Source organism: Monodelphis domestica, chromosome 3 (genome assembly GCF_027887165.1).
Source record: "Monodelphis domestica isolate mMonDom1 chromosome 3, mMonDom1.pri, whole genome shotgun sequence".
Lineage (NCBI taxonomy): Eukaryota > Metazoa > Chordata > Mammalia > Didelphimorphia > Didelphidae > Monodelphis > Monodelphis domestica.
The window spans coordinates 18,704,474-18,731,221 of NC_077229.1; the positions used below are offsets into that span (position 1 = coordinate 18,704,474).

Below are 26,748 nucleotides of genomic sequence, written 5' to 3' on the forward strand. Positions count from 1 at the left end.
ACAAAAACAAATGGCCGGAAGTTGTAAAAAGGCCAACTGAGGGGGGCAGCTGGGTGCCTCAGTGAATTGAGAGCTAGGCCTAGAGACAGGAGGTCCTAGGTTCAAATCTGGCCTCAGACACTTCCCAGCTGTGTGACCCTGGGCAAGTCACTTAATCCCCATTGCCTAACCCTTACCATTCTTCCACCTTAGAACCAATACCCAGTATTGATTGGAGAGTAAGGGTTTAAAAAAAATAAAAAAGGCTAACTGAGGACCAGAAAACTTCTCTGACACTGGGAGCTGTCCCAGAGTAAACAAGCTGCCTTTAAATATGGTGGGTATGTGGCCCTCCTTTGAGGTTTTCAGGCAGAAGCTGGTGACTACTTAGTGGGGATGGCAGAATGGTGATTTCTTTTCTTTGTGACCCGGCTGAGTGGCTGATGATGTTCATTACAGCTTTAAGCATTTGGTCTTCTGAACAAAAAGATGAGGCTGGTTGCTGTCTAATTATCATAACTAGGTTTGACCCCCCAGAGAAGAGAAGGGAAAATACTCCTTTCTCCCTTTTTTGCCAAGGAGGGAGCCTCTGGGTGGGGTGCTACATCAGACTGTCAGCCATAGGTGATGTGCTGGTTCCTTTTGCTGAACTGCCTTTCCTGCCCCTCTTTAAAAACAAAACAAAACATTATTACCAAGAATCCCTCTCCAGGTAGAAGAGAGAGGGAGAGATTGTTTGGAAATGAAACTAATGTCAAAAGATAAAAATAAGATAAAATATTGGCCACTGCTTCAGGGAGCTGCTGCTCTATCAATTTTAGGAGAGGGCATTCTTTTATTTTTTAACCCTTATTTTCTGTCTTAATATCAGTTCTAAGGTAGAAGAGCAGCAAAAGCTAGGTAATTGGAGTTAAGTGACTTGCTCAGGGTCACACAACTAGGAAGTATCTGAGGCCAGATTTCAAGCCAGGTACTCTTGACTCTAAGTCTGGGATTCCATCCACTGTGCTGCCTAGCTGTCCCTGGAGAGGGGATTCTTTTAAAGAGAGAACCATTGCCAAAGAACCTTTCCAGGTTTCCCTTTACCTACACACACAGTGAGGACTCTTCCAAGTTCATTCAAATGAATGGATGAAGCATAACTCATTGATAATCCATGTACAATCCAGATTGAATTGCTTCTCAACTCTGGAAGGGGGAAGGGAAGGAGGGAGAAAGGAACATGTATCATATAAATTTGCAAAACTGATGTGTAAATTTGTTATTAAAATAAAATAAAGATAAAAAATAAAAATGTAACTCATTATGGGGTAGATAGGTGGCTTAGAGAGCCAGGAGGTCCTGGATTCAAATCTGAATTTAGACATTTCCTAGCTGTGTGGCAGTGGATAAATCACTTAACCCTAGCTACTTAGTCCTTACTATTCTTCTGCTTTGGAACTAAAACATAGTATTGATGCTAAGAGAGGAAGGAAGGAAGGAAAGAAGGAAAGAAGGAAGGAAGGAAGGAAGGAAGGAAGGAAGGAAGGAAGGAAGGAAGGAAGGAAGGAAGGAAGGAAGGAAGGAAGGAAGGAAGGAAGGAAGGAAGGAAGGAAGGAAGGAAGGAAGGGAGGGAGGGAGGGAGGGAGGGAGGGAGGGAGGGAGGAAGGAAGGAAGGAAGGAAGGAAGGAAGGAAGGAAGGAAGGAAGGAAGGAAGGAAGGAAGGAAGGAAGGAAGGAAGGAAGGGAGGGAGGAAAAATGCCCAGAGTCAGGATATTGTTTTAGTATCTTGTTTGAGGAACATTAAGAGGTCAGCAGGCACTGGATCAAAGAATACATGTAGGAGGAAGGTGGGAGATAGGCTAGGTTATGAAGGGGAGAACTAGGGGGCTGGAATTACAGGAAGCTGACACTGGCTTGCTGTCAGTATTCTAAGAACTGGAGCTGTCCAAAAACAGCTTGGCACTGGATGGAGCAAACTCTTCTTCATTGGAGGTCTCCAGCAGAGGTTAGATGGCCCCAGTCTTTTACCCAGGCATCAGATGTTTTGTGTTAGAGATGTTTCAAGGTTCTGTTTCCATGAAAGGTTGAACCTTTTAGTCAGTCAACAATCATTTAAAAGTGCCCGTTCTGTGCAGGGGCTGACATCCTCAGGTCTCCAGTTTTTGTTTCAAATAATGGAACTGGGGGTGTTTGGCTTGGACTAGACAAGACTCTGGGGAAATAGGATAACTGCCTTCTGATATCCAAAGGACTGTCTTGTTCTTTCTCGGAATCTGGAGGTCCAAAATTGTTGCTTGGAATCTGGAACAATTGGATTAGTAGGTGTTGATTTCAGGAAATCAGAGCTGTCCCAAAGTGGTATGGGCTGCTTGGGGGCAGTAAGTGCCCCGGTTAGCCAAGCTTTTGAAGCCAGGCTGGGGAATCCATTTGTCAGGTGTGGTTTTAAAAATGATCCCAAAGGGGCAGCTGGGTTGCTCAATGGATTGAGAATATGGTCCGGGAGGTCCTGGGTTCAAATGTGTCCTCAGATACTTCCTAGCTGTGTGACCTTGGGCAAGTCACTTAACCCTGACTGTCTAGCCCATCGCTCTCTTGGAACCATATCGACTGCAGGACAAAATAAAATAATGATTCGGGAGTGACCCAGCGCCACATGAAAGGCGTATTCCGGCCCCGAGGAGCCCGGTTCCGGAGGGCGGCGGGCGAGGCCTCCCGGCTTCGCTTAGAGAAGAGATAAGCCGCTTCCCGGTACGGTAGTGTCAGAGCTGCCCCGGCGCTCGGGCCTTTGCCGGGAGCCAAGACGCGATTGTCCGGCGTGGGGCCACAGCCCATCAACTAGTAGCTAGTCTGCGCTCGCGGTGTCCTGGCGCCAAGTGGAACTGCCCTCGGAGAAGTTCCAGACGGGCTAGGGGAGAGGAGGGTACACCCACCCGGGAGCCCAAGTGCACGCGGAGGAATCCCCTCCTCCTCCTCCTCCTCCTCCTCCTCCTGCTCCGCCCAGCCCCGGAGCCCACCAGGTGCCTCCTCGGAGTGCTCGTACTCGACCACGCCCCCGCCCTGCCCGCGACTCGCCCCCACACGAAGTGCTGCCTCATTGGCCGTGGTGAGGGCGCCGCCGCATGACGTCATTGTGCGTCGCGTCGCGCTGCGTGACGAAAGTCAAGCGGCCAGCTGAGGAGGGAGTGAACAAGATGGCGGCGTCCGTGAGGCAAGTGGTGACCGGGCTGAGCCGCGGGGCCGCGCCGAGGACTAGCAGGTGAGCTCGGGCCGGGAGCGCGGGAGCCAGAGTGTGGCTGGCGGGGGCAGAACGGGGAGCCTGAGCAGCCACGCTGTCTCAATTTTCTCCTCCAAGACACGTGGGGGGCGGGACTAGGAACTGCTGGGAATCCCCAGAGCCCGCCCCCAGGCGCTGTGGGACCCCGGGAAGGAGATCGCTAGATCCTCGGATTTTCGGGGGCTTCCTTGCCCCCGGCCATAACTTGGTGGGAGGCTCAGACTGCTCTGCGATGCCTCAATTTACCCATCTCTGACACGTAGCAGAGGCTGGGGCTGCCAGGGTTCCCAGAACCTTGACACCCACCCCGCCCATCTCCCGGGTGACAGGTCCGAAACTGCCGAGGCTGCCTCAGGCCCCCTTTCACGCTAAGGGTTGGAGGCGTCCAGGTGGCCCTGGGGTAGAGAGACGGGAGGTCCTGGGTTCAAATTTGACCTCAGACACTTCTCAGCTGGGTGACCCTGGGCTGAGCCTTTACGGGTTTTCTTCCTTGGAACCCATATTGGTAGTATTGATTCTAAGGCGGAAGGAAGAGGGTTAAAACAAATCAGGCGAGGTCGAATGGTCAGTTCTCAGAGACTGGTGTCTGAGGAAAGTGTAGGGTAAGATTCAGAGTCAGAAACCCCAGGTTAGAACCCTTTCAGAGCCTGTGACAATGAGTCAGTCTGGCCCCTTGCCTCTCAGTGCTACCTCAGTTTCACCTTCTGAAGGGTTTGGGCTTGCCTTCTAACGCTGTCATCCCATCTTCCATTTTTGATGTGATTTTTTAAAAAACCCTTACCTTCTGTTTTAGAATCAATTCTGCTTCAGTTCTAAGGTAGAAAAGCAATGAGAACCAGGCAATGGGGGTTAAGTGACTTAACCAAGGTCACATAGCTAGGAAGTGTTTGAGGCCAAACTGGAACCCAGGACCTCCCATCTCCAGGCCTGACACTCCATCCACTGGGCCACCTAGCTGCCCCTGCAAAAGGAAGTTTGGGAACTGGATGATTTTGGTGGTTCTCTTTCATTCTGTGAGTATTACTCACAGGATTACTCACTTGACAGGAGTATTAGATTTCTCATCAAATGTCTTGGGTTTGAGTCCTTGGCTCTATCTCCACTACCTGGTGCTTGACATTGGGCAAATGACTTCCCCTCTCTTGGTCTTCTTTTGCTCCTTTGGAAAAGGAAGGGTTGATCTTTAAAGGTCCCTTACATGTCTAGCTCTTATGGTCCCCGGGGATCTGGGGATAGCCTCTGTTCCTCCAGTCACAGCACTGTTTCCTGTCTTTTAAATTGTGGCTGAAAATGGTACAGTGAGAAGAGCCATAGACAAGAGGTCTGCATTCTGGCTGCCCTAATTCTCTGTGTGATGTTGGGCCAATGCCTGTCCCCATCCCTCTATGGCCCCATCTTGTGCCAGGTGATTTCCTGGTTTGGGTTGTGATAGCAATTAACATCTAAGCTTCCTTCTGGCTCTGAGCTGCTCTGTGCAGTGGTTTTTTTTTTTTTTTAAACCCTTACCTTCCGTCTTGGATCCAAGGCAGAAGAGTGGTAAGGGCTAGGCAATGGGGGTCAAGTGACTTGCCCAGGGTCACCCAGCTGGGAAGTGGCTGAGGCCAGATTTGAACCTAGGACCTCCCGTCTCTAGGACTGGCTCTCAATCCACTGAGCTACCCAGCTGCCCCCTGTGCAGTGGTTTAGATTCCAAAACACCTGAGTCAAAATCCCAATCCTGCCACTGAGTTGTTTTGTGATCCTGGCTTAGTTCCTTTTTGAACCTCACTTTCCTAATCTGCAAAATGAAGGGCTTGAACTTTTCTTTTCAAAAAGAAACATCACTTTATTATTTTTAAATTCAGTTTTATTTTCATTTCCAAATTCTCCCTCTCTCCAATTCCCACCTCCATAGAGAAAGCAAGAAAAACAGAACTTGATACAGTCATGTACAGTGAAGCAAAACAAATTCCCTCATTAGCTATACCCCCTACCCCGTCTGCCTCCCCAATATAGGCCCCACTGTGCCCCGAGTCCCTTGGGCAGCAGGTTTCATCATGAAGCCACTGGAGTGGTGGTTTGTCAGTGTTCCTATGGACGAGGTGATTGCTGTGGTGCCCTTTTTTGAGGGTGATAGATGAGTGGAGAGACCATTGAGTTCTGAGTCAAGAGAGAGCCATCAGCTTTCATTGTTGCAGCTCCTGGCCGAGGCCTGCCCATGGTAGGCACATATATTGAGTTGAAGGTGATTGCTGTTACATCTTGGGTAGCCTCTTAGTCTCTGTGTGACGTTGGACAAGTCCTTTATCCTTTCTGGGTCTCAGCTTTCTCTTATTTAAATGAAGGGCCCAGACTGGATGGCCTTTAAAGGTCCTGGAAATGCCTCATCAGCTCAGAAAGCTGGCGCTGTGTTTTCTGGGCCTCCTTAATCTCAGTGAGAGTGAGGCCAGCCCTCAGTTTCTCCTGTCCGGTACTTGTTGCTTACTCAGTTGTCTGCTTGTTGTCTCCTGTGCTAGACTGGAAACTCCTTGAGGGTTGGGATGGTGTCTCCAGAGCTCAGCAACGTGCCTGGCCCATGGCAGGTGCTTGAGTGGCTGGCTGACCCCAGGTGCAGATCCAAAGGTGGATCGAAGCCAGGCAGTGTCAGTACCGGAGGTTTGTGGGGTGCAATGGCTCCAGACTAGGCTGTGGTAGGAGCAGGGTGCAGTGCACCCTCTTGCCAGCAGGGGTCAGCCCCATACCTCTTCTTGCCCAAGTTTGTGGGAGCCAGACCCAAGGCAAAGAGGAGCCTTAGGAACAGTCTTTGCCATTCCCGGTGACAGTGGCTGGGCTTTGTTCTGGCATCGCTGTCTCTTCCCAGTGAACAAGATCATCCCCCTCCCAGAGCACTTTACCTGAGAAAACAAGCCAGCTAAGCAAAATGGCGGGACTCTTGTCCCTCCCAGGCCTTCCCATTTCTTAACAGCTATGACTCGCCGTGCATTTATTCAGTTACTGCTCTGGGTCAGGGTCTGTGCCTTGGGCTAAGGTTACACATGCCCAGACAAGAAGGCCCTGCCCTCGAGGAGCTTGCCAGGGGGACAGGTGCCCAGGAAAGCCCACAAAGAGGAGCGGGGCTAGCCATACCATGGGAGACAGCCAAAATAAACTCAGTCTGTACCCTGCCAGCCCCCGAGTCCCTGGTCCTGGGCCACAAAGTCTCAAAAGAAACCTTTGCAGGCACAACGTAACCCGGCCTAGGAAAGCCTTTCCAGTCAGGAGGGCCAAGAGGGGCCTCTTGCAGAAGGGGCTGCCTGAGCCAAGTCTGTCAGGAAACTAGGAACTCCGAGACGTGCAGGCCAAGAAGAAGGAGAGCAAGGCAGGCAGGGGGCCATCTCAGAGGTGCCCACATGGAAGTGTTTGTGAGGGAAGAGCACGAAGCCCAGGTGGATTGGCATGTGGACCATGGTGGGGAATAGCATGAAATCAGTTCAGAAAGGTAGGCCAGATCCAGATTTTGAAGGCTTTTAAATGCCAGACAGGTTCTAGAGCAGGAACACAACATGAACCTACCTATGTTGTGGGAATATCAATTAGGCAGTGCTATAGAGGATGGATTCAAGATGGGAGAGACTGGACATAGGTCAGTTAGGAGGCTCTAATAGTGCAGAAGGACGGGAAGGCATCAAAACAGGCCAATGGGATGGAAAGAAGGGGGCAGATACAAGAGATGTTGGCCAAGTAGAGTCAGGAAACTTGGCAGCTGATTGACTGGTGGGGAATAGAAGGAAAGAGTCAAGAACAAGACCTGAGTGACTGGAAGAATGGCAGCATCCTTGATGGAGAGAGGAGGGGAGGATTTGGAGGGGAGAGATTTTATATTCTGAGGGATATTAGTCAGAGGGTGGCATGTTAGGACCTAGAGGAGCCCACAACCCCCAGACACCCCAGTGAATTAATCAATAAACATTTACTAAGTCCCTGCTGTGTACCAGGCACTGTGTACTCACAATCTAAAGGAAGGAACAGTGAAACAAATGTGTTACAAACAAGCTTTAAGCAGGAGAACTAGAACATAATTAACAGAAGGAAGACACTGGAATTGAGGGGGCTGGAGGGGCAGGTAGCATCCTGTAGAAGGTGGGATTTTTACTTGGAACTTAAGGAAGCCAGGGAGGTCAGGACTCAGAGTTGCAGAGGGAGGGAGGGAGGGCATTTGAGGCCTAACGGACAGACAGAATTCCCAGAGCTGAGAGGAGTACTTTGTTTATGGAACAGTCGGTGAGGTTTAACAATGGACCAGTGAAGAGAGGAATAAGGAGAATCCCCTATGGAAGAATCTTGTGGAAACTTTGAAATAGACAAGTTGGGGGTCAGTGGAAAGCCCCAGGCAGAGTCCCACCTAGGGAATGGCACTGGAGTCCTTTGGCAAGAACCCATCAAGGGCATGGCCCCAGTCTAATAGTAGGAGAAGAGCCCTAGCAAAGCACAGCTCAGGGGTAACCCAGAGCCTGGGGGCAAGAGTCAGGCCCTATAGCAAGAGAAGGGGAGGGGAAGGCCCACACAGAGCTCAGAAAGGGGCCCAGAGCCCCATGGCAATGGGAGAAGGGGCCCTGGGCAGAACTCAGTGTGAGAGTGGCCCTGGAGTCCCTATAACAGCTGGAGATAAAGGCCTCAGAGGTAGGGCAACCTGGAGCTCTGGCCATAATAGAGGAGGAGCCCAGAGTGGCATCTAGGCATCTTCATTTCAGCCTAGCAACCAGGCAGTCCTGGCCCTGAACTATAGCAGGAGGCAAAGCCAAACAGTTCTTAAAGAGGGAGGGGGGCCTAGTCTTGAACATGATACTCTGGACCAGGCAGGGCCAGCCCACACTGTTCAGGAGGGCAGGACTGGAACTTGACCCAAACTCAGGCCCCCAACCCCAACAATGAGGCTATGGAGATGAGCAATCCAAAGAAAATGCCAAATAGGAGGTAATACCTGGGTCCAAGAGACTCCCAGTGACTAAACCCCTGGGAAGAAAGCAACCTTATAGCAAGTCCAAGTAGATCCTTGGGGGGGGGGGGGAATGAAGGAGGGGGCAGAGAATGTCATAGCCACAGGGCCAGACCAATAAGAGAAGAAATAAGAGATTCAAAAAAGAATAGTTGAGGATTAAAAATAGCAAGAAGAACTGATGTATTAGAACAACAGTAGGAAATCTTGCCCCAAAATGAATGCCCTGAAAACTAGAATGGGCCAGAATGGAAAATGATGGCTCAATGACATAACAAAAAAATATTAAAGTCAAACAACAAGGACAAAAAAGAAAATAATAAGAAATATATAAAAAACAAGTGACCTAGAAATCAGGAAATGGGAAAGATTATCTAAGGCTATCTATTGGACCATCTGGAAATCATGAACAAAATACCTGGGTACTATATTCCAAGAAAATAAATTTAAATTGCCCAGAATGATTAGTACAAGAGGATAGAGTGAAAATAGGAAATCTACACCTCTCTCCTAAAACGAAGTCACCCAGAAGCATCCTGGTCAAAGTTCAGGGCTTCCAGCTCAAAGCAAAAAGGAAGGCAGGTATCAAGGAGCCACAGTAAGGATGGTGTAAGACTTAGCAGCTACCCTAGTAGAGGAAAGAAGAATGTGGGACCTGATATTCCAAAAGGGAAAAGGGAGACTTGTAAACAAACATAATTAATCTGGCAAAACTCAAGTATAATTCTTCAGTTCTTTTTGATGAAATAAAGGGTTACCAAGCATTCCTGTTGAAAAGACCAGACTTGAGTAGATATTTCAAAATGGAAACACAAGAGCCAGGAGGAACATAAAGGCCTACAATTTGTTCCATCAGAACTATTCACATCTTAATAAAGGCAAAAGGGGGGGGGGAGCAAATATTTATTAAGTTCTTACTGTGTGCCAGGCACAGTGCTAAATGCTTTATAAATATCACATTTGATTCTCACAATTCTGAGGGAAGTGCTATTATCATCTCTCTCCCCTCCTTTTTTTTTTCTGAACAGCTGAGGAAGCTGAGGCTTCTTCTCCCCAGGGAGAGAGTAAGTTACTTGCCCAGGATCACATAGCCAGGAGACTGAATTTGAACTCAGGTGTTCCTGAGTTCAGCTAGGTAGGGTCCGAGCAAGTCAATTAACCCCATTTGCCTCGAGTACCTCATCAGTAAAATGAGCTGAAGAAGGAAATGGCAAAACCATTCCAGGATTTAAAAAAAAAATTTTCACAAATGGGGTCATGGAGAGTCAGACACAAATGACAACAATTTCCTCACTCCAAGCCCAGGGCACTATCACTGTCCTACCTAACTGCCTCTTTTCAGAATCCTCACCTCTTTAAGAGCCGGGGGTGGGGGGGTGTCGGGGTGGCGGGGTGGCGGCGGCGGCGGCGGCCGGGCAGCTGAATGGCTCAAGTGGATAGCAATAGCAAGGCCTAGAGACAGGAGGTCCTAGGTTCAAATCCAGCCTCAGACACTTCCCAGCTGTGTGACCCTGGGCAAGTCACTTAACCCCCATTACCTAGCCCATACCACTCTTCTGCCTTGGAGCCAATACACAGTATTAACTCCAAGATGGAAGGTAAGGGTTTAAAAAAAACAAAAAGATGGTCTGAAAAGAAGACAGAAATGAGAGGAACTAGGAGCTAGCCTGAGAAAACAAGGGAAGGAGATCACTGTCACATAAAAGAGTGGTATAAAAGGAGTGTTTAAACCTAGAGGAAGCAAAGGGTGGAAGGAACATATGTCCCAAGAATCTCACTTTCTTCTGAACCAGATAAAGGTTAATTAAAAAATTATATGCATGTATCCACACACACATACATATATTGCAGGATAGAAACCCATTGAACTCAGAAGGGAAGTAGAAGACAAGAAGGGGAAGGAAGGGGTTTAAGAGAGAGGGATACCTTCTGGGAGGGGGGGGAAGGAAGGGAGATAATTTTGGATTTTGCAGTGTGGGAAAACATGTTGAAAATTGTTATATGTAGTTTGGAAAATAATTTTTTTTTAAAGAGGGATAGACAAGAGAATAATCACAAACAAAAGAAGTTCCAATATTGGAGAGATGTAACAGTTAAAATTTAGGGGAGACGGGGAGACTGGGGCAGGTGAAAATTTTCACCATTACAGAGAGGAATGGGAAGGAGGCCTTAAAAGAAAAGGGGGAAAGAATAAGACCTTGGAATCAGAGAGGGACAAAGGGAAGAGAGGAGCTGCAACAGAGCAGAAAACAGGTTGTTTCATTGACTGAGGACAAACTCCTTGTACCATCTTATTTGTGAAGGGAGGATGGTTAGGATGGGGAGAAGTGTTCAATTAACAATCAGAACTATGCCTAGGATGAACTCACCCATAAAATGGAATCTGATGGCAGAATGAATTAGAAAGCAGAGGCCAGCAACATCAGCCTCCCTGAAACATGGAGATTCACAGATTGCTAACATGAGATGCTAGAGCAAACTTTATTGTTTCAACTAAAATTCAAAGAAAGCAGGGGTAGCCGTTTTGATTTCAGCTGAGGCTCCTTAGAAAATAGGAATGTGATGATAAAAAAAAAATAAGCAGGGAAAATCTATATGATTAAAAGTTCCAAAGAAAAAGGATCACTAGCTGTACTTTAATATGGACACACCAAATCAGGACAACATCCCACTGAATGGGAAAATCAGTCACAAAAGAGGGGAAAATAGATAGTAAAACTATTCAGACCAAGACAAATCTAGCCAAAAGATAAACAAGAATTATAAAGACTTAATGAGAATTTTAGGAAGTTATAAATGGCCATTACTGAATTAGAATTGAAAAGAATCCACATGCTTCTGAACCATATATGGCACCTTTACAAACATTTGGGCATAAAGATACCAGTAGAAAAGCGACAATACTAAACATATATCATCTATTTGTCACAATGCAATAGAAATTATATTTGATAAAGGACTTAAAAAAAACTCTTACCTTCTGTTTTAGAATTAATACTAAGGATCAGTTTCAAGGCAAAAAAAACCCCAAACCCACAAAAAACAGGAAGGGCTAGGCAATTGGAATTATGTCCCAGGACTAGGAAGTCACATTTGAATCCAAGACCTGTCTCCAGGCCTGACATTCTATCCACTGAGCCACCTCACTGCCCTGTGAATTGTTTGGGTTGTTTTTAATGCAGAAGATACATAGTATTTCAGAGGTAACCGTTTCTTTTGGATTAGGTTTATAGAGAGGATGATGCAATTATGAACAATCTAGTGAAGAGTCCAATAGCTACAGTGTCTTCTTCTTGAAATAGTAATTTCTATTCTGTTTACAAAGTGAATCATTTCACTTTTTTAAAAAAGACTATGCGTAGAATGCCTCTCTGTTGTCTGTCTTTTATTTCATTTATCTTTTTCATTAATAATTAGGCACCATGAAGCTGTCCCCCCGACTTCACAAAAGTTCCTAGTGGGGAAAAACACTCAGACCAGGGAACCAGGGACCGAGAGAAAAATGGGTGATGGGTTAAAGTCTAAAGGAAGGAGAGCAGAAGGCAAGAAGAGAGACACAAAGACAAAGAAAGTAGTCAGACCCTGAGTGAGCTCTGGTGGAATAGAGCTCTGGTAGTGAAGACCTTCCATGGTTAAGAGCTCTGGTCATAAGAGCTTGCTCTTTGTCCGGCATTCTGGTGTCTTAATTGGGGTAAAAACAGTCTAGGGGGAAGGAAGAATGATAATTAGACAAATGGTCTGCTACATTAACATTAGGTGGTAATGGGCACAAGATACCAACTGCTGTACCCTAAGACAATAGCTATAAATCAAGAGTAGTATGGCCTAAGCTTGTTTGATACATGTTAATTGATTGTTATTGGCAAAACCGGAAGTCTGAGATAACTGGCCAGGCTTCTGGCCTCAGGGAAGGGCTAGGAATCTGACTAACTCAAGGTTACCAAAACCCATCATTAGAAGTAATATGAGAGTCAGCTTTTTGAGCACCCCTAAAATATTATCAAGAGTAGTGTATGCCTGGACTCCTAAACACAAGGTGGCAGAGTTTATCACGTTGGGCTCCTTTGTGCTATAGAATACATCTTATGCCCTGAAAATTTAAGGTCATCAGTCAAGCTTTAGAACCGTATCCTTAAAGAGATGTCCTGAAGATTAGACAGATTAGGAAGGTGAAAGAGTAAACTAAAACTGGAGACCCAGGAGAGTGATCTGAGAAAAGGGAAATCTCAGCAGTGGTGTTTTAGATCCTGCCTTGCCCAGTTCTGCTCTCACTACCTTTGTTACTTGAGCAAGTTTCTTACTCTCCTTAGGCCCTCAGTTTCTTCATCTGTCAAATAAGGCATTATTAGGATTAGATGATTGCTTAAGGTCCCTTTACCTCCAAATTCAATTATCCTCTGTAGAAAGTGAGAAGGGAGCCTATCTCTGACCCATCCAAGTGGAGAAGACAGATGAGGATGATAGGGAAGAAGGGAAAGAGAACTAATAAAAGGGATCCCTAGGAATGGGCTTGGCTCTTCTGGAATTGTGGGGGATTGTAGGGGCTGTGAGTATGGTATGCACACATGCCTGTGTGCTCTTCACAGATGCCTGGCCTGCCTTCTTAGCCTTTAGACACAGGCTCAGAGCATGGTGGGAGGGAAAGTTAGGTGAAAGAATTGAAAGAGAGTCTCCATTGTCTATTCAGATGCCAAATATTTCATGGGTAGAAAATGTTTTGAAACTGCAGGTGTAAATAACTGAGTCTAGGTAGGAGGGGAGCTCATAAAACATCTTAAATACACATTTATAGGGTGGTCTGTATGCCAGGAGACCCCAGCAATGGATGGGCTCTGTGCAGTCTCACCAGACTGCAGGCCTTACCCAGAGTCACATGTAGGTAGCACCCTGCCAGCTGTAAGGGACCACTCTCAGAGGTCATTTTTCCATGGCTTGTTCACTGTTCAGCATCTCAGTGATATGGTACACAGTGCTTGGTTATGTTTGCTGGCAATTAATAATGTTGATTGGCCAAAAAAAAATGTTTCTGTACTCCTTAAAAGCCATACGTCACTCTTCAATAATTTATGAAGAGTTACTAATGTATTAGGCTATTAATAGAAGTTTTCTCCTGTCCACTCTTTTATGCAGAGGGTTAGGAACATTCCCACATGAAAGTGATCTTTCCCTCCTCCAATTTCTCTTAGCGCTTTGTCTGGATCTCTCTTCTGCGCTGCTCAGTCTTCCTTGTGAAGAGTTGTCTCTATCCATGGTCTGCCAGTGGTCCTTCCGAGCACAATGCTGGTGTCTTTTCTTTGTCCCTCCTGCTCCTGGCACAGAGTATAATTGCTTAATAAATGCTTATTGATATATAAAAAATTAATAAATGCTCATTGATTGGTCTGACGGAGAGTGTGAAGAAAACCTGAGTTTTTGTCTTGGTTCCACCATTTCTTAGCACTGTGATCTTGAACAAATCTGTTCACATTACTGAGTCACAGTTTCCTCATCTGTATAATGAGAATAACAAAATAGCAATCTCTGTCTCGGTCTCTCCTCTTCTCTCTCACCCCACCCCCCAAACCTTTGGCAGGCATGCTGGACATTGATAGATAATCTTGGGACACCACAGTCTGGTTCTGTTTATCAAGAGTGTTTGGCCTACTGCATCAAAAGCCATTTTGTAATCAAAAATCAAATAGCAATTGGACCTTCCCTATACATATCGGTCAATAATGTATTGAGGAAGAGATGTGGGCAGCTAGAGAGATTTAGAATCAGGGTCACAGATACCCTCCTTGTGTGCATAGACCACTCTCAGAGAGACACAGAGGCCTATCGCTTGGTAATTGCCGATGCATTCTTGACTGTCTTTTGGGGGTATTAGTACTGTCCGTTTTCCTTACTTTAGGGGATCTTTTCAGCTTTTAGAGGTGTGGAAAATGGATACGTGCCTTTGAAATAACTTCCTTCAGCAGCTTTGGGTGATTTCTTTTGTATGGATTGTTAGTTTAGTATATAAGGAGCATTATTTCCATTTCCTCATGAGGAGTATTGAGTCAGTCAGTAAACATTTATTAAATGCCTTCTGTGTGCCCGGCATCATGCTAAGCCCTGGGGATACAAAAAAGAAAGATAGTCCCTCCCCTTAGAGAGCTGATAGAGTAATGGGGGAAGACAACACACAACAGGAAACCAGAAAGATGGGCAGGAGAGGGGAGGTAGATGGTGCAGCCAGGCAGGAATGAAGGGATGGCTGGTTTCAGGGCCCTCTTTAAAGTGGGGCTTTGAAGTCTTCCAGTGTGAGGAGCGGAGGGCACCAGTGCGTAGTACCAAGGCCTGTTCCTTCCATGATGAGGTTTCTCAGGGGCCTGAGGTGTTCTGGGACCAAAGGTCCCTTTGCTGCTGAGGAGAGTTTGCCCTTCTGGCCAGTCTCTGTCAGTTCCACAACTCTTTGTTGTCCTCCTGTTTCATTTCTAAATGCTCTTGGGGTCATCTGATTGACTAGACTGGAAGTGCAGTCTCTACCCTTGGCAGCTCAGCAGAATGTGCTGAAGCCCAGGGCCTACCAGTGAGGGCGCAATATGGAGCCAGAGAAAAATCAAGCTTTGGCGATTTCATTGAGGTCAGTTTTATGTCCTTTGATAGAAATCCAGGAACAAGGATGTTCCTGGAAGCAAAAATGTACAGTTTTCACAATTTCAGCAAAAGGAAAACTTGTATTTGTTAATATAAAATGACTATGGCTACTCACTTGGCAGTAAATTAACACCTAGAAGATGAATGATCAGAATCAATCAATCAGCAATTATTTACCAATTTACTAAGCCCCTACTATGTTCTGGGCCATTGAATACAAAGACAAATACAAAACAGTCTATCCTCAAGGAACTTACATTCTGTTGGGGTAAATAGCATGTAAAAATATACAAAATATGTACAAAGTAAATAGAAGATAATACGGATTCGGACACTAACAGCTGGGAGTGCCAAGAAAGGTCTCTTGTAGGAAGCAACATTTAAGCTTTGAAAAAATGAAGGGATTCTTAAGAGTCAGAAGAGAATGGAATTTGTTTGAGGCATTGGAAACAGCTTATACAAAATTAATTGTTTAATCTTTTTCAGTTGTATCTGACTCTTCATGACCCTTTTTGGGACTTTCTTGGTAAAGATACTGGAGTGGTTTGTTCTTTCTGAAGCTTATTTTACAGATAAGGAAACTGAGATTAAACAGAAGTTAAGTGACTTGCCTAGGATCACACAAATAGTAATTGTCTGAGGCTGTACTTAAACTCAGGTCTTCCTGACTCCAGGCCCAGTGCGCTATCCACTTCTACACTTTGCTGCCCCTATTGTACAAAATAGTGTTTCCAAATTCCTAACAAATGCTAATCTTTGGGATTTAGTGATCTAACTTCCAGAGAATTTCCAGTCATCAATTCTAGATGTTTCTTAGTCATCAGTCAGTAAACATTTGTTAAGCACTTACTACACACCAAGCCCTGTGCTAAGCATTAGAGTTACAAAGAAAGGTATAGGTCAGTCCTTATGACTCACAGAGCTCCAAGAAGACAACACATTAAAAGCTGAAAAAGAAAAGGAGAGAACAGTGAAATCTAAGGAGATAGGAGTTTCTGAGCCAATTTCATCTTGAAGAATGATGAACTTCTGGAGATCGTGAAATCCAAGAGGTCATCTGGGTAGGAAAATGTTTTACTCACATGTTTTTAAATAGTAATGAATGACTAGAGTGATGAATGTCGTTTTCTGTGGTAAGATCATATTAAAAGTTTTCTCTTAAAAATATATGATATGATCATAAATACAGAGTTTTTTATTGTGGACCTCCATATTGTAAGTGATTTAAAACATGTGTCAGTGAGCTGAATGATTTTCTTTATCTTTCTTAAAATGCTTTTCAACATTCTCCATATTCTTTATATCTAAAAATCTTTTTACAAATAAGAAATATCCATTTTGGTAGTATTTACAAAGAACTGTAGCTGATAGTGAATATTTAAACCCTGGAAAAGGCCAATGAACATAACTGGGTAGTATTCAAATAATGTTAACATTCAGATCTCCCAGCAAGATTAATAATACTACCCAGAATCATTTGGCACAATTGCCAATTTAAGGACTTATTTTGCTTTCAAAACTTGTTATTTCTTGGAACCACACTCATAGGATAAAGTAGATTATGCATATAAACTAATTAATATTGATTTATTTTCAGCGATGACTCATCGTTAACAGTAGATGGGCCCACAGATCCACACTTAGAACATGGCAACGCTTAAAAGCCAGACTGACTAATTAGATCATGACTGCTTCTCTCCTTTGTGCTCTGTTCCAGTTCCTGGAAATGTTGACCTTCTCCTTTGACTGCATGTCAGCATTTCTTGCTCTTGCTTTCAACTTGATGTCAGTGGATTCCTTGGAACTGTTAATATCTCTTTGTTTCATTCTCCTAAGAGAATTCTAATTCTTTTCCCATCCCTTCCTTGACTGATGCCTGGAAGGAATTCCCACATGGAAATACTAGTTCAGAGACACAGCGCTGAGATGAAATGTATGGGAGGACTGGCAAGAAGGCCAATTGTAATAGGTCGTGGAGTAATGTGGGATAAGTTTGGGAGAAAGAGGGTTGGAGCATATGGATTTTGAAGGATTTAAGTATCAAACAAAGGGGGTCTTCATTTTATCCTAGAGGTAACAGGGGGCTGTTGGAGCTTAGTGAGCAGGGAAGTAACTTGTCAGACCCATGCTTTAAGAATATCACTTTGAGTGCTCTGTGCAGAGGATGGGCTGGAGGGAGGCTAACTTGGGCAAGAAGACCATTACGAGGCTTTCAGTAGTCCAAGTAAAAGATGAGGAGGCCCTTAATCATGGTGGTGGTTGTCCTGAGTGAAGAGAAGAGGATGGATGGAGGAGATGTTGAGGAGGTAGAATTGAGAAAACTTTATAACTTCTTCTATAGAGTGGGTTAGGGAGAGGGAAGAGTCAAAGACTCCAAGTTTAGGAACTAGGATGATTGGGAGGGTGCTGGTTCCTTTCATTGAAATAGGGAAGTTAGGAAGCAGTCGGTTTGGACAGGAAAGATAAGGAGTTCTGATTGTGTGACACATTAAATTTGGCATATCTCTAGGACATCTAGGCAGTTGGTGATGGACATAACTGGCAGGACCCTTGTAATAGAGAATGTTACAGGTGAGAATGTGGCTTGGTAAGGACCCAGCTGTCCTTACATTCACACAGATTTCTCAGAGCCAGAGTCTAGTAAGAATAAGAATCCTCCTGCATTTTACCCAATGAGTGGTCATCATCAGAAAGGCCTCCAGGGGAGGGGGAGCTCCATTCAACTTGGCAAGTGTGCTAACCGTTCAGAAGTTTTTCCTTATATTCAACCTACGTTTGCTTTTTTATAGCCTCTGCCTATTGTCTTTAGTCCTTGTCTTCTGGTATCATGCAGGACAAGGCTAATTCCCCTTTCTTGTGATAGGCCTTTAAACACTTAAAAACCAATTATCCTGTCTCACCTGAAGCGTCTTCAAGCTAAACACTACCAGTTTCTTCAACCAGTCTTAAATGACAGGAACTTAAGACCTTTCATCATCTTTGTTACCCGTTTATGGCTATTTCCCCCTTTATCAGTATATTCCCAATAAAACACAGAATTCAGAATTGGGAGGGACTTTTGAACACAGATCATCAGTATCGGAAGGGGACTTAGAGAGCATCCCTTTTAACCCTTTCATTTTATGGAGGAAGAAAGTGACTTGCCCAGACTCACTCTAAATATTACTATTCGAGCTTTCTTCACCATCTTTAGACCTAGAGAAGAAAAAAGCCAAGTTTAGAAATATTTTAATTGAAGCTTCAAATGTGAATAAAAGTATCAGATCATTAAAATTACCACACAGAACACTAGTTCTATTGGAATATGGTTTGGAAAACCCTGCTTTTTCAAACGAGGCATAAATGACACTGCGAGGGTGTTTTCGCTTAATGTCAGATGTGTGGACATGGCGAGACCTGACTTTTAGGTTTTTCTAAATCCTTACAAAGGGAAGGGTCCCTGAAAGGGTGACTCTTTTAGAAGGTCAGAGTTTGGAAGCTTAAGAATCCTTTTTGTCATCAATAAAGACCCAGGAAGACCTGGGTTCAACTCCTGCTCCTGGTTCTGTATCCCTGGGAGCAAGACTTGGGTTTCTTCAGACAATACTTAATGCTGTAAGTCAATGTGGGATGGCTGATCTCTATACTGGGAGCACCCTTCTACTAGGAAATCATAGTTCTGATTCCTCCTCCCCTTAAAAACAAATTCAGCCCTCAACTCGGAGGGATTTACGAGAAAGAACACTATCCACATTCAGAGGAAAACCGTCAGAGTAGAAACACCAAAGAAAAACAACTGCTTGATTACAAGGGTCGAGGGGGATATGATTGGGGATGTAGACTCTAGATGATCATCCTGGTGCAGGCGTCAATGATGTGGAAATAGGTTCTGATCAAGGACGCATGTAGAACCCAGTGGAATTGCACGACAGATACAGGAAGGGGTGGGGAGAGGGGAGGGAGGGAAAGAATATGATTCTTGTAGCCAGGGAATAATGTTCTAAATTGACTAAATAAAATTAAAAAACTAAAAACTAAAAAATAAATTAATTAAATTCAGCCCTAAAGAAGCAGAAATCCTAGTGTGTATTTAGTGTGTTTTCTTAGTTGGCATTTGCCAGAACAGTATCATTGTTTGTTTTTTAGGGCTGAGATCAGAAATCTTGGTAATTTATTCTTTTCTCCATTCCTACAGCCATCATCCTAGTTCAGTTTCTGTTTACTCCTGATTGATACCTTTGTGTTAGTCTTTTTTAGTTTTGCTTTAATCATCTCTTCTTGAGGTGGCTTCTCCCCCCTCCTCTCCACTAGCTCTTCAGGAGCCCCTTGTGACCTAATGAATGAAAACCATTCTCTTTCATTTGGTATCCAATATCCTCCATGTTTGGCCAAGTCTTCCCTTCTTCTGTCACTATTCTTGTGTCTTGGCATTCCACTGCATGTCTCCATGCTTAGGCTATAATGTTTCCAAAGCTGTGCCTGTAGAGACCCTCTTCCTCTATCCATTCTTGTCGCATGTCCTCTCCTTGGGAAACCATTGTCCCCTGGGCTCCCCAGTCAGAAGCAAGTAGCTCTCTGCTCTTTGGACTTCTACACTGGGTTTGAACAGTACCATTTATTCTTCTTATGTACATGTTGAGGTTCAGCCCTTTCCTGTTGCAAAGAAGGAAGCTGAAATCTACAGGCTAGGTAGGGCAGGAGCCCTGTGGGGGTAGAGGGTATCAGTCTTCTTTGGGTCTCTTACACTTCTTAGCACCTAGTAGGCCTCAGTCAGTATTGGCTGAATGAATTGTTCGCTTTCTTGAGAACCCTGTTTTCATTGTGTCTTTCTGTCCAATTATAGCCCCCATCAGTGGAGAAATTCTTACCTGAGTCATTTTCTGCCATCCTGGAAGCAGCTACCTGTCTGCAAGTTTCATACGGGTAAGTAGTGGTCCTGCCCTTGTGCTTTTGTTGGCACATTCTGCTGACATCCACATAGCCAGAACCCAATCCTTGGACCTCAGTGGCAGCTGTGGCCTTATCCTCATGCCGGTCAGTTCCTTTCATATTACAAAAGGGTACCCTAGAGTCTGAGGTTTTACTCCATCCGTGACTCTTTGAATAGGTGGCTGCCGAGAAGAATCTTTGAAGCTCTTTTTGAAGCTGCACCTCCCCTACTCTGCCATGTGCTGAGGCTTCTCTGGGAATGGAGTGGCCCATTACAGACACTTGGGGAGCAAAGGGAGAAAGTTCATGAGTGAGGCAGAGATTTGCTTTCTTCCCTCTGTCAACCAGTTGAAACCTCTTTGGCTTTTATTTTTTCTATGTCTCCTTTGAAGTTCTGTTCCCCATGGCAGGTCAGTAACACCATTATGGGGGAGGACAAACTCAGGCAGCCCTCAGAGAAGACCAGAGCCAAGGACAGCCAGCTCAGCTAAGTGTATCACCCCGCTGGCTGCTGCAGGGCTCCAGATGCTCTTGAAGACCTTCCCCTACATTATTAATGGAAAGTGCTCTCTGTAGGTGGAAGGAGTCATTGCCTCAGTGCCATCATGGCATATGGAAGGGTCCTTTGAATGAGAAATGCCTGTTTGGACTCTTAGGAAAAGAGGCAGTAAGAGGTGCCAAAGATGATGCTTTTTGGTTTTTAATAGATTTTCATTGATATCTTTTGTGTTTATGTCACTCCAATATCCCCCTGTATTCTTCTCCCTCCTTTTAGAGAGCCGGGCCAAATAATAGGGGATGTGGGGAAAAAAGAAGAGAAAGCAGCAAAATTTATCAATACGTTAAAAATATGGTTAGCTAGTTGCCACAGTGGATAGAGTGCCAGGCCTGGAGTCAGGAGGCCTTGCATTCAAATCTAGCCTCAAACTCTTCTAGCTGTGTGACCCTGGGCAAGTCACATTACTTAGCCCTGGTCCATCTGTCTTACAGTTGTTACTAAGACAGGAAGTAAGGGAAAGGTGGGTGGGGGGGGTGGAGAAAATGATCTTTGTTTCCAGTGAATAATGTATGAAAACGACCAAATAAAATAATGTTTAAAAATTAAAAAAAAAAAAAGAAACCCCCCCAAAAAAGAAAAAAAAAGACAGTAAGGATTGAAAAAAGAGTGATTATTCTGTACAGTGTTCCATAATCCTGAACTCCCTCTTGCCCCATGGCTTGCATCTTTCTTTTGTGAGGGCAAACTTGAGTTTTGTCATTTTGCTACATTCATTTTCTTTTTAATATTGTTTTTGAATAAATTATTATCGATATCTTCTTTACATCATCAGAATTTCCCCAAGTATCCCTCTTTTCTCTCTCCCCCTCCCAAAGTGCCATCTCATATAACAAAGACTATTTAAGAAAAAAGAAAGCGAAAAACATGAGCAAAACTGATTAATAAAACACTCTGAAAATCAATGAGTGTTGCACCTGTGTGGGCCTTACCCCTCTGCAGAGGAGTGGGGAGGGCGTGCTTTTTCATGTCCCTTCCTCGGGATCATTCTAATTTGGAGTAATTTTGCAATGTTCACTTTTGAATTTGTTTTTCTATTTACATTGTTGTCATCATTGTGAATATTGTTTTCTTGGTCTTGCTTGGCATCAATTCATGGAAGCCTTTTTAAGCTTCTCTATATTTATCCTAGTCTTTAGAGTTTTATAGCATTTTAATATCCTATGCCATTCACTTGTTTAGCCATCCCCCAATCAGTGGGCATCTCTCTTTGTTTCCAGTTCTTTTGCTGCCACAAAAAGTGTTGCTCTGTATAAAGGCTCGGTATTATTGTGGTGTAGATGGAGCCTTGCTTTTTATCAGTGTCCTGTTTGAGGTATGTGGTTAATGGTGAAATTGCTTTGTCAGAGGGTACAGAAATATTAGTGACTCCTTTGCGTAATTCCCAACTGCTTTCTCAAATGGTCTTATTCCCATTCTCAATTCCCAGCTCCACCAAGAGCACATTAGAGTGTCGATCTTTACCTAATCCCTCCACCATTGACTCTTCCCATCTTTCTCAATTTGCTTGGTGTGGGCACAAATTACAGTTGTTTTTATTTCCATTTCTCTTGTGATTCGTGATTTGGAACATTCTTTCATATGGTTGTTAAGAGTTACAAGTCTTCTTTTGAGAAATGGCTTTGGTCTTCTGGATTTCTGTTGACCATATGTCTTCTACACCAAACCCTCATCAGAGATCTTTAATATAAAGGCTATCGTTCCCCAGTCAACTGCTTATCTTCCTATCATAGACATATTAAATTTGTTTGTGCAGAAGCTTTTTAATGTCACATAATCCAAATATCGATTTTATCGTTCATAATTGCTCCTATCCCTTTTTTGGTTAAGAATTCATTTCCTAACCCTAGCCAGGAAAGGTACATGAAAGTCTTCCCAAAGGGCCTCTTCCACATGGCAGGGAGTTGACTTTGAGTTTGTGAGAACCCCAAACCCGTGGCTTTTATTTGAAGGAATTGGGGAATACCCCTGGCTCCCATTTCCTCAGCTAGATTGGAGGTTGTAAAGGTATTTACAGAGAAGGTAAAAGTGAGAGAAATACAGACCTGCATGGAGGAAGTGGACGTACAGAAAAGAAATCGCGATTGAATGTAGCTAGAGAAAGCAACCATCTCGTTGTTTCAATCAGGGCAAGACTGTCTGTTCTTCTAAGATTTCAGAAAAGAGATCGGGAAGACTACTTGTTGGTGCTTCCAGGGCTTGCTTGAACTGATGATCTAGGGTCTCACAGGTGTGAGTGGGCATTCTACTAGATTGCAGCCTAGCCACCCCCTATTTTCTTCTCTTAGCCATTACTTTCTGTCTTAGAATTGATATCAAGTATCTGTTCCAAGACAGAAGAGCAGTAAGAGGTAGGCATTGGGGTGAAGTAACTTGGTCACACAGTTGGGAAGTGTTTGAGGCTAGATTGGAATCCAAGACCTCCCATTTCCAGGCCTGGCCCTCTATCCACTGAGCCATATAGCTACCATCCTGTCTTCTTTTTAAAAAATTTTCTTCATAGTCTAAACCTGAGTGATTTCATTTCTCCCCTTTCCTACCATAGGCACTATTTAAAAAAAAAAAAAGCCCATCCCATTGAAACTAGGGTCAGCTTGGCAAGGTTTTTTCCCTTCTGTTTTTTGAGTCCCCAGAGCCCCGAAGTTTGTCCCTCCTGGCCGTGAGGCTCATCCCTAAGCTGTGCTGGACCTCAGACAGATAGATGGTAGGCACTTAAGGCCTTCTCAGACACTCGCTTGAAGCCTCCCTGCTTGGTTGGGTACCCTGGGGAGTTTGCATTCCATGACTACTGTTTTCAAGATCCATGGGGCACCTCTATGCTTCCGTGAGACATCTGAGGGCAACTTTAGTGACTCTTGAGAAAATAAATATGCTAAAGTATAATCTAAACCCCTTAAGGTTATTGAAATGTCATTTTGCCATTTATATGTTGTGTATTACCATCTCTCTGTATTAATTGAATGGGGTTTCTTTTTTTTTTAAACCTTTCTCTTCCATCTTAGAATCAATACTGTGGTATCGGATCCAAGGTAGAAGGGTAGTAAGTGTTAGGCAATTGGGATTAAGTGACTTGGCCAGGGTCACATAGCTAGAAAGTATCTGAGGCCATATTTGAACTCGGGACCTCCTTTCTGCAGGCCTGGCTCTCTATCCACTGAACAATCTAGCTGCCTCCAGATCTTCTTCTTGAGGCAAGAGTTAAAGGGATCTGTTTGGTCTCATTCTTTGTTCAAATCAGAAGCTAAATAAGCCCTGAATTGAATCAAGACAATTTGATCCTCTGACTATACCTTTTGGAAAAAATGTAGGGAGAGGGGAAAGCCTTTTGTGACCAGAAATGCTTCCAATTCCCTGCTTCTGCCTTTCGGAAAGCCACTTTTGTCACCTTTGGTGTCACTGATCTCACAGAAGACCAGCAGGGTTATTAGGTTGCAGTGACTTCCCACTTGGCCATGATGGGATCAGCTCATTCAGAGCAGCCCCCCGGAATGTTCTTGAATGGAGACTGGATCTGTTGCCCACAGAAGCTTTCCCTGTCTGACCCCTCTCTATAGCCAGGCCACCTTAGTTCACATCTTCCCTGACTTTCGTTACAGATGCAAGGAAGTTCCACACGGCCGCTACCCGGACACTGTTCCGCCTGCGCCCATTCTACTTCTTGGTGGCTACAGGTGGCGGCTATGTAGGGTACCGCCAGTACGAGAAGTACAGAGATCGAGAGCTGGAGAGGCTGGGACTGGAGGTGCCACCCAGGCTTGCGGGAGAATGGGAGGTAGGAAATTTGCTGATGTTTTGCAAAGTCTTTTTTTCTCCAATGCCCTCCCTCTCTCGTTCCTTTTTCCTTACTCTCAACTAATGGAAATTGAAAACAGCTCCTGTCTGTCTCATTCTAATGTCTCCGGCTGGCTCTCAGGACAGGGCGGGCTCCTGTGGACATAAATCTAACCCGCCACAGTTTTCGAGTTCTTCTGTGGCTGATGTATATAGTGGCTCTCTTCTAGCTGTTGAAGCGTCCATTGGACATAGCTATGTTAGGGACTGGTAATCCCTCAGTGGATGTATATGTGGTTTCTCTAGCATCTGGGCTATTGCAGCCCTGAGGCTTCTCAGTCTGATGTTTGAGCTAAATCATGTGGTGGTTTTGTGATGTGGATAAGTATAAATTAACGAGGAGAATGCAGAAACCCAATGCCTTTCCCATGAGCTGCTTGTTGACCTCCTGGATCCTGATGTAATGGATGGTCAGATGACCTGGGCACGCCCATTTCCTGCTTACATGACCTGAACTCCCCATAGTCTGTCTGCACAAAACAAGATGAGCTGGGAGGTTTTTGTTAAGGTTTTCTCAAGTCAGGGAATTTGCCCTTTCCAAAGTGTCACAGCCTGTCCTCTCTTCTCTCCTGTGAGTTGATGTACAAGTCATTCTTTTATGATTGTTATTATATGCATCTTCTGTTGTGAGATGCTAATTTTGGGCTGACCTCTAGCTGACAGGAAGGTGTCTATGTAGGTGGGAGACAAAAAATAACCCTAATATTACCCCAAATCGACTACACTTAAATCTGATCTGTTCCAAAAACCAATCAAGGTAATTGGTATTTAGGAGTATTGGTATAAGTACTGCCTTCCCTTATTAGTGATATTTAGGATAATATTGGAGGAGAAGGGCTAGGTAGGCCAGTTCATGAATGGACTGAACACATTGGCAAGGAATGGAAATGAGAAATGGAAGGGTTGTTGGACCCAAATAGACTGAGCCCTCACAGATGCTTCCTCCCTAAGTCTAAGAAGATGGAGGCCATAGGTAGGAGAACCAGCAGCTTGTTTCTACGCCCCCCCCCCCTCCTCCTATGGCTGGAAGGAAGTCTATTCCTTCCTCCTAGCCCCCTGTGAGCTTTTGTTTCCTCCAGGATTACCTCCTATGGGTTACTCTCAGCTCTTCACTCCCTTACCCCTCCTATGGAATCTGTTGCCAAGACCTGTTGATGTTACCTTCTTAGCATCTGTTGCTTATGCTTCCTCCTCTCCATTGACATGACCTCTCCCTAATACAGATCCTCTTCCCTTCGCGTGGTTGGTTATTATTCACTTTGATAAGCCTTGGGAGGTTCTGTGTTAGGTTTTACCCTAACAAGACATTGGAACTCTGTTGTTACTGGGTTAACAGTCAGCTATGTCAGTTTCCCTGAGCAGGGAATTCCTGGCACCCCTTCTTCTTCATCTCATCTTCAGAGGTGATCTCTTGTCTGCTCACTTCTGTGGCCCTCCTTGATCATTCTTTGGATAGTAAACAGCAGCTTCTTTCTCAAAGCATCCAACTTCACTCTTGAGGAGAAATCTTAGATCTGTTTTTGAGCCTGAAGGTTCAAATCTGCTTTTTTTCTCTCTCCTGGGACTCTCCAACTTCCTCTGTCCCTTTCTGTACCTAAGAACTCTTTTCTCCCTCTTCTGTTTCCTTGAAGAATGCATCATTCTCCAGGCTGAACTGGAGTGTGGTGAGGTAGGCCTCCAAGCCTCTCATCATCTCCAGGAGGAAGATAAGCTTATGCTTATGTTGTGGGCACAGCCCCCTCTCTATTCATTTGTGATGCTGGGACAAACTGAGGCATTCGCAAGTCAGCGAACATTTAATAGACATTTATATTATATTATCTTATTATATTTATATTAAATAACATTTACTTTGCCCCAATGAAGTAAGGCAACAGCAAAGATGCACTTCAGTGACTTCATCTGTTCATGAGGCATCAGTCCTAGGGGGATGGAGGCTCCCACTGACTCTGAGACACCCTCCTTCTGTGACCAGGAAGCTGGGGCCAATCAGGTCAGGAAAACACTGGTCCTGCCACAGCTTAGAACCCTGAAATTGCCCCTCATCTGATAGCATTGCATCTTTCCTCTTGCTCCAGGCTGGTGGAGATAATGCACAGCGTGGCTTGGCCTGCTTTACCTTCCCCCTTTTGGATTATTCTTCTCTGGCTCTTCTGCTTTCATTTTTCCTTCCAGCTCCATAAGTGTAGCTTTCCCCAAAGGTTCTTTCTTTAGCCTCCTTAATTTCTTTCTATTTTTCTCCCTTGGAAACCTTCCTTTTAGAGGCCCCATCCCTGGTACATCAGACTCAAGCCCTTACCTCTCTCATAAGCTCCAACAGCATATTTCTCTCTCTGTCCCTCCCAGCCTGTCTTCTCTTCTGCTCTCATGTTGTCCTTCTTCCAGTTTTTCATGTTGCCTTTCCCTCATGCTGTCCTCACTGTGCCTGCTTGCACTTAGGATAGACACTTCTTCCCTTTGCTATTATTTAGCATAAGAGCATACAGGAAGTGATGAGGAGCAGGGTGGCAGACCTGGGAAAAGCCTTAAGCCTTGGGGCCTGGCCCTGCTTCTCCTTCTGGATTCATCATATGTCCCTGAGGTGAGGAAGGTTCTTCTCTTGGGCTCTCTTTCCTGTGTGTTCTCACACAAGGATCATAGGTGCCC

The 26,748-nt window shown here is 44.7% G+C and overlaps 1 protein-coding gene across 3 annotated transcripts in view; it reads left to right on the top strand.

The window, feature by feature from the left end:
• The first annotated feature begins 3,074 nt into the window (after positions 1-3,074).
• PISD (phosphatidylserine decarboxylase) overlaps positions 3,075-26,748 on the top strand; it is a 53,882-nt gene continuing 30,208 nt past the window's right edge. The window contains exons 1-3 of one of the 3 annotated variants that reach the window (XM_007490442.2): positions 3,075-3,217; positions 19,630-19,709; positions 23,868-24,043. In XM_007490442.2, the coding sequence (XP_007490504.2) occupies positions 3,081-3,217; positions 19,630-19,709; positions 23,868-24,043 (393 nt within the window). In that variant the 5' untranslated portion in view covers positions 3,075-3,080. Of the gene's footprint in view, positions 3,218-19,629; positions 19,710-23,867; positions 24,044-26,748 lie in introns of those variants that run through there. The other 2 variants (XM_007490440.3, XM_056821457.1) reach the window with 2 other exon arrangements.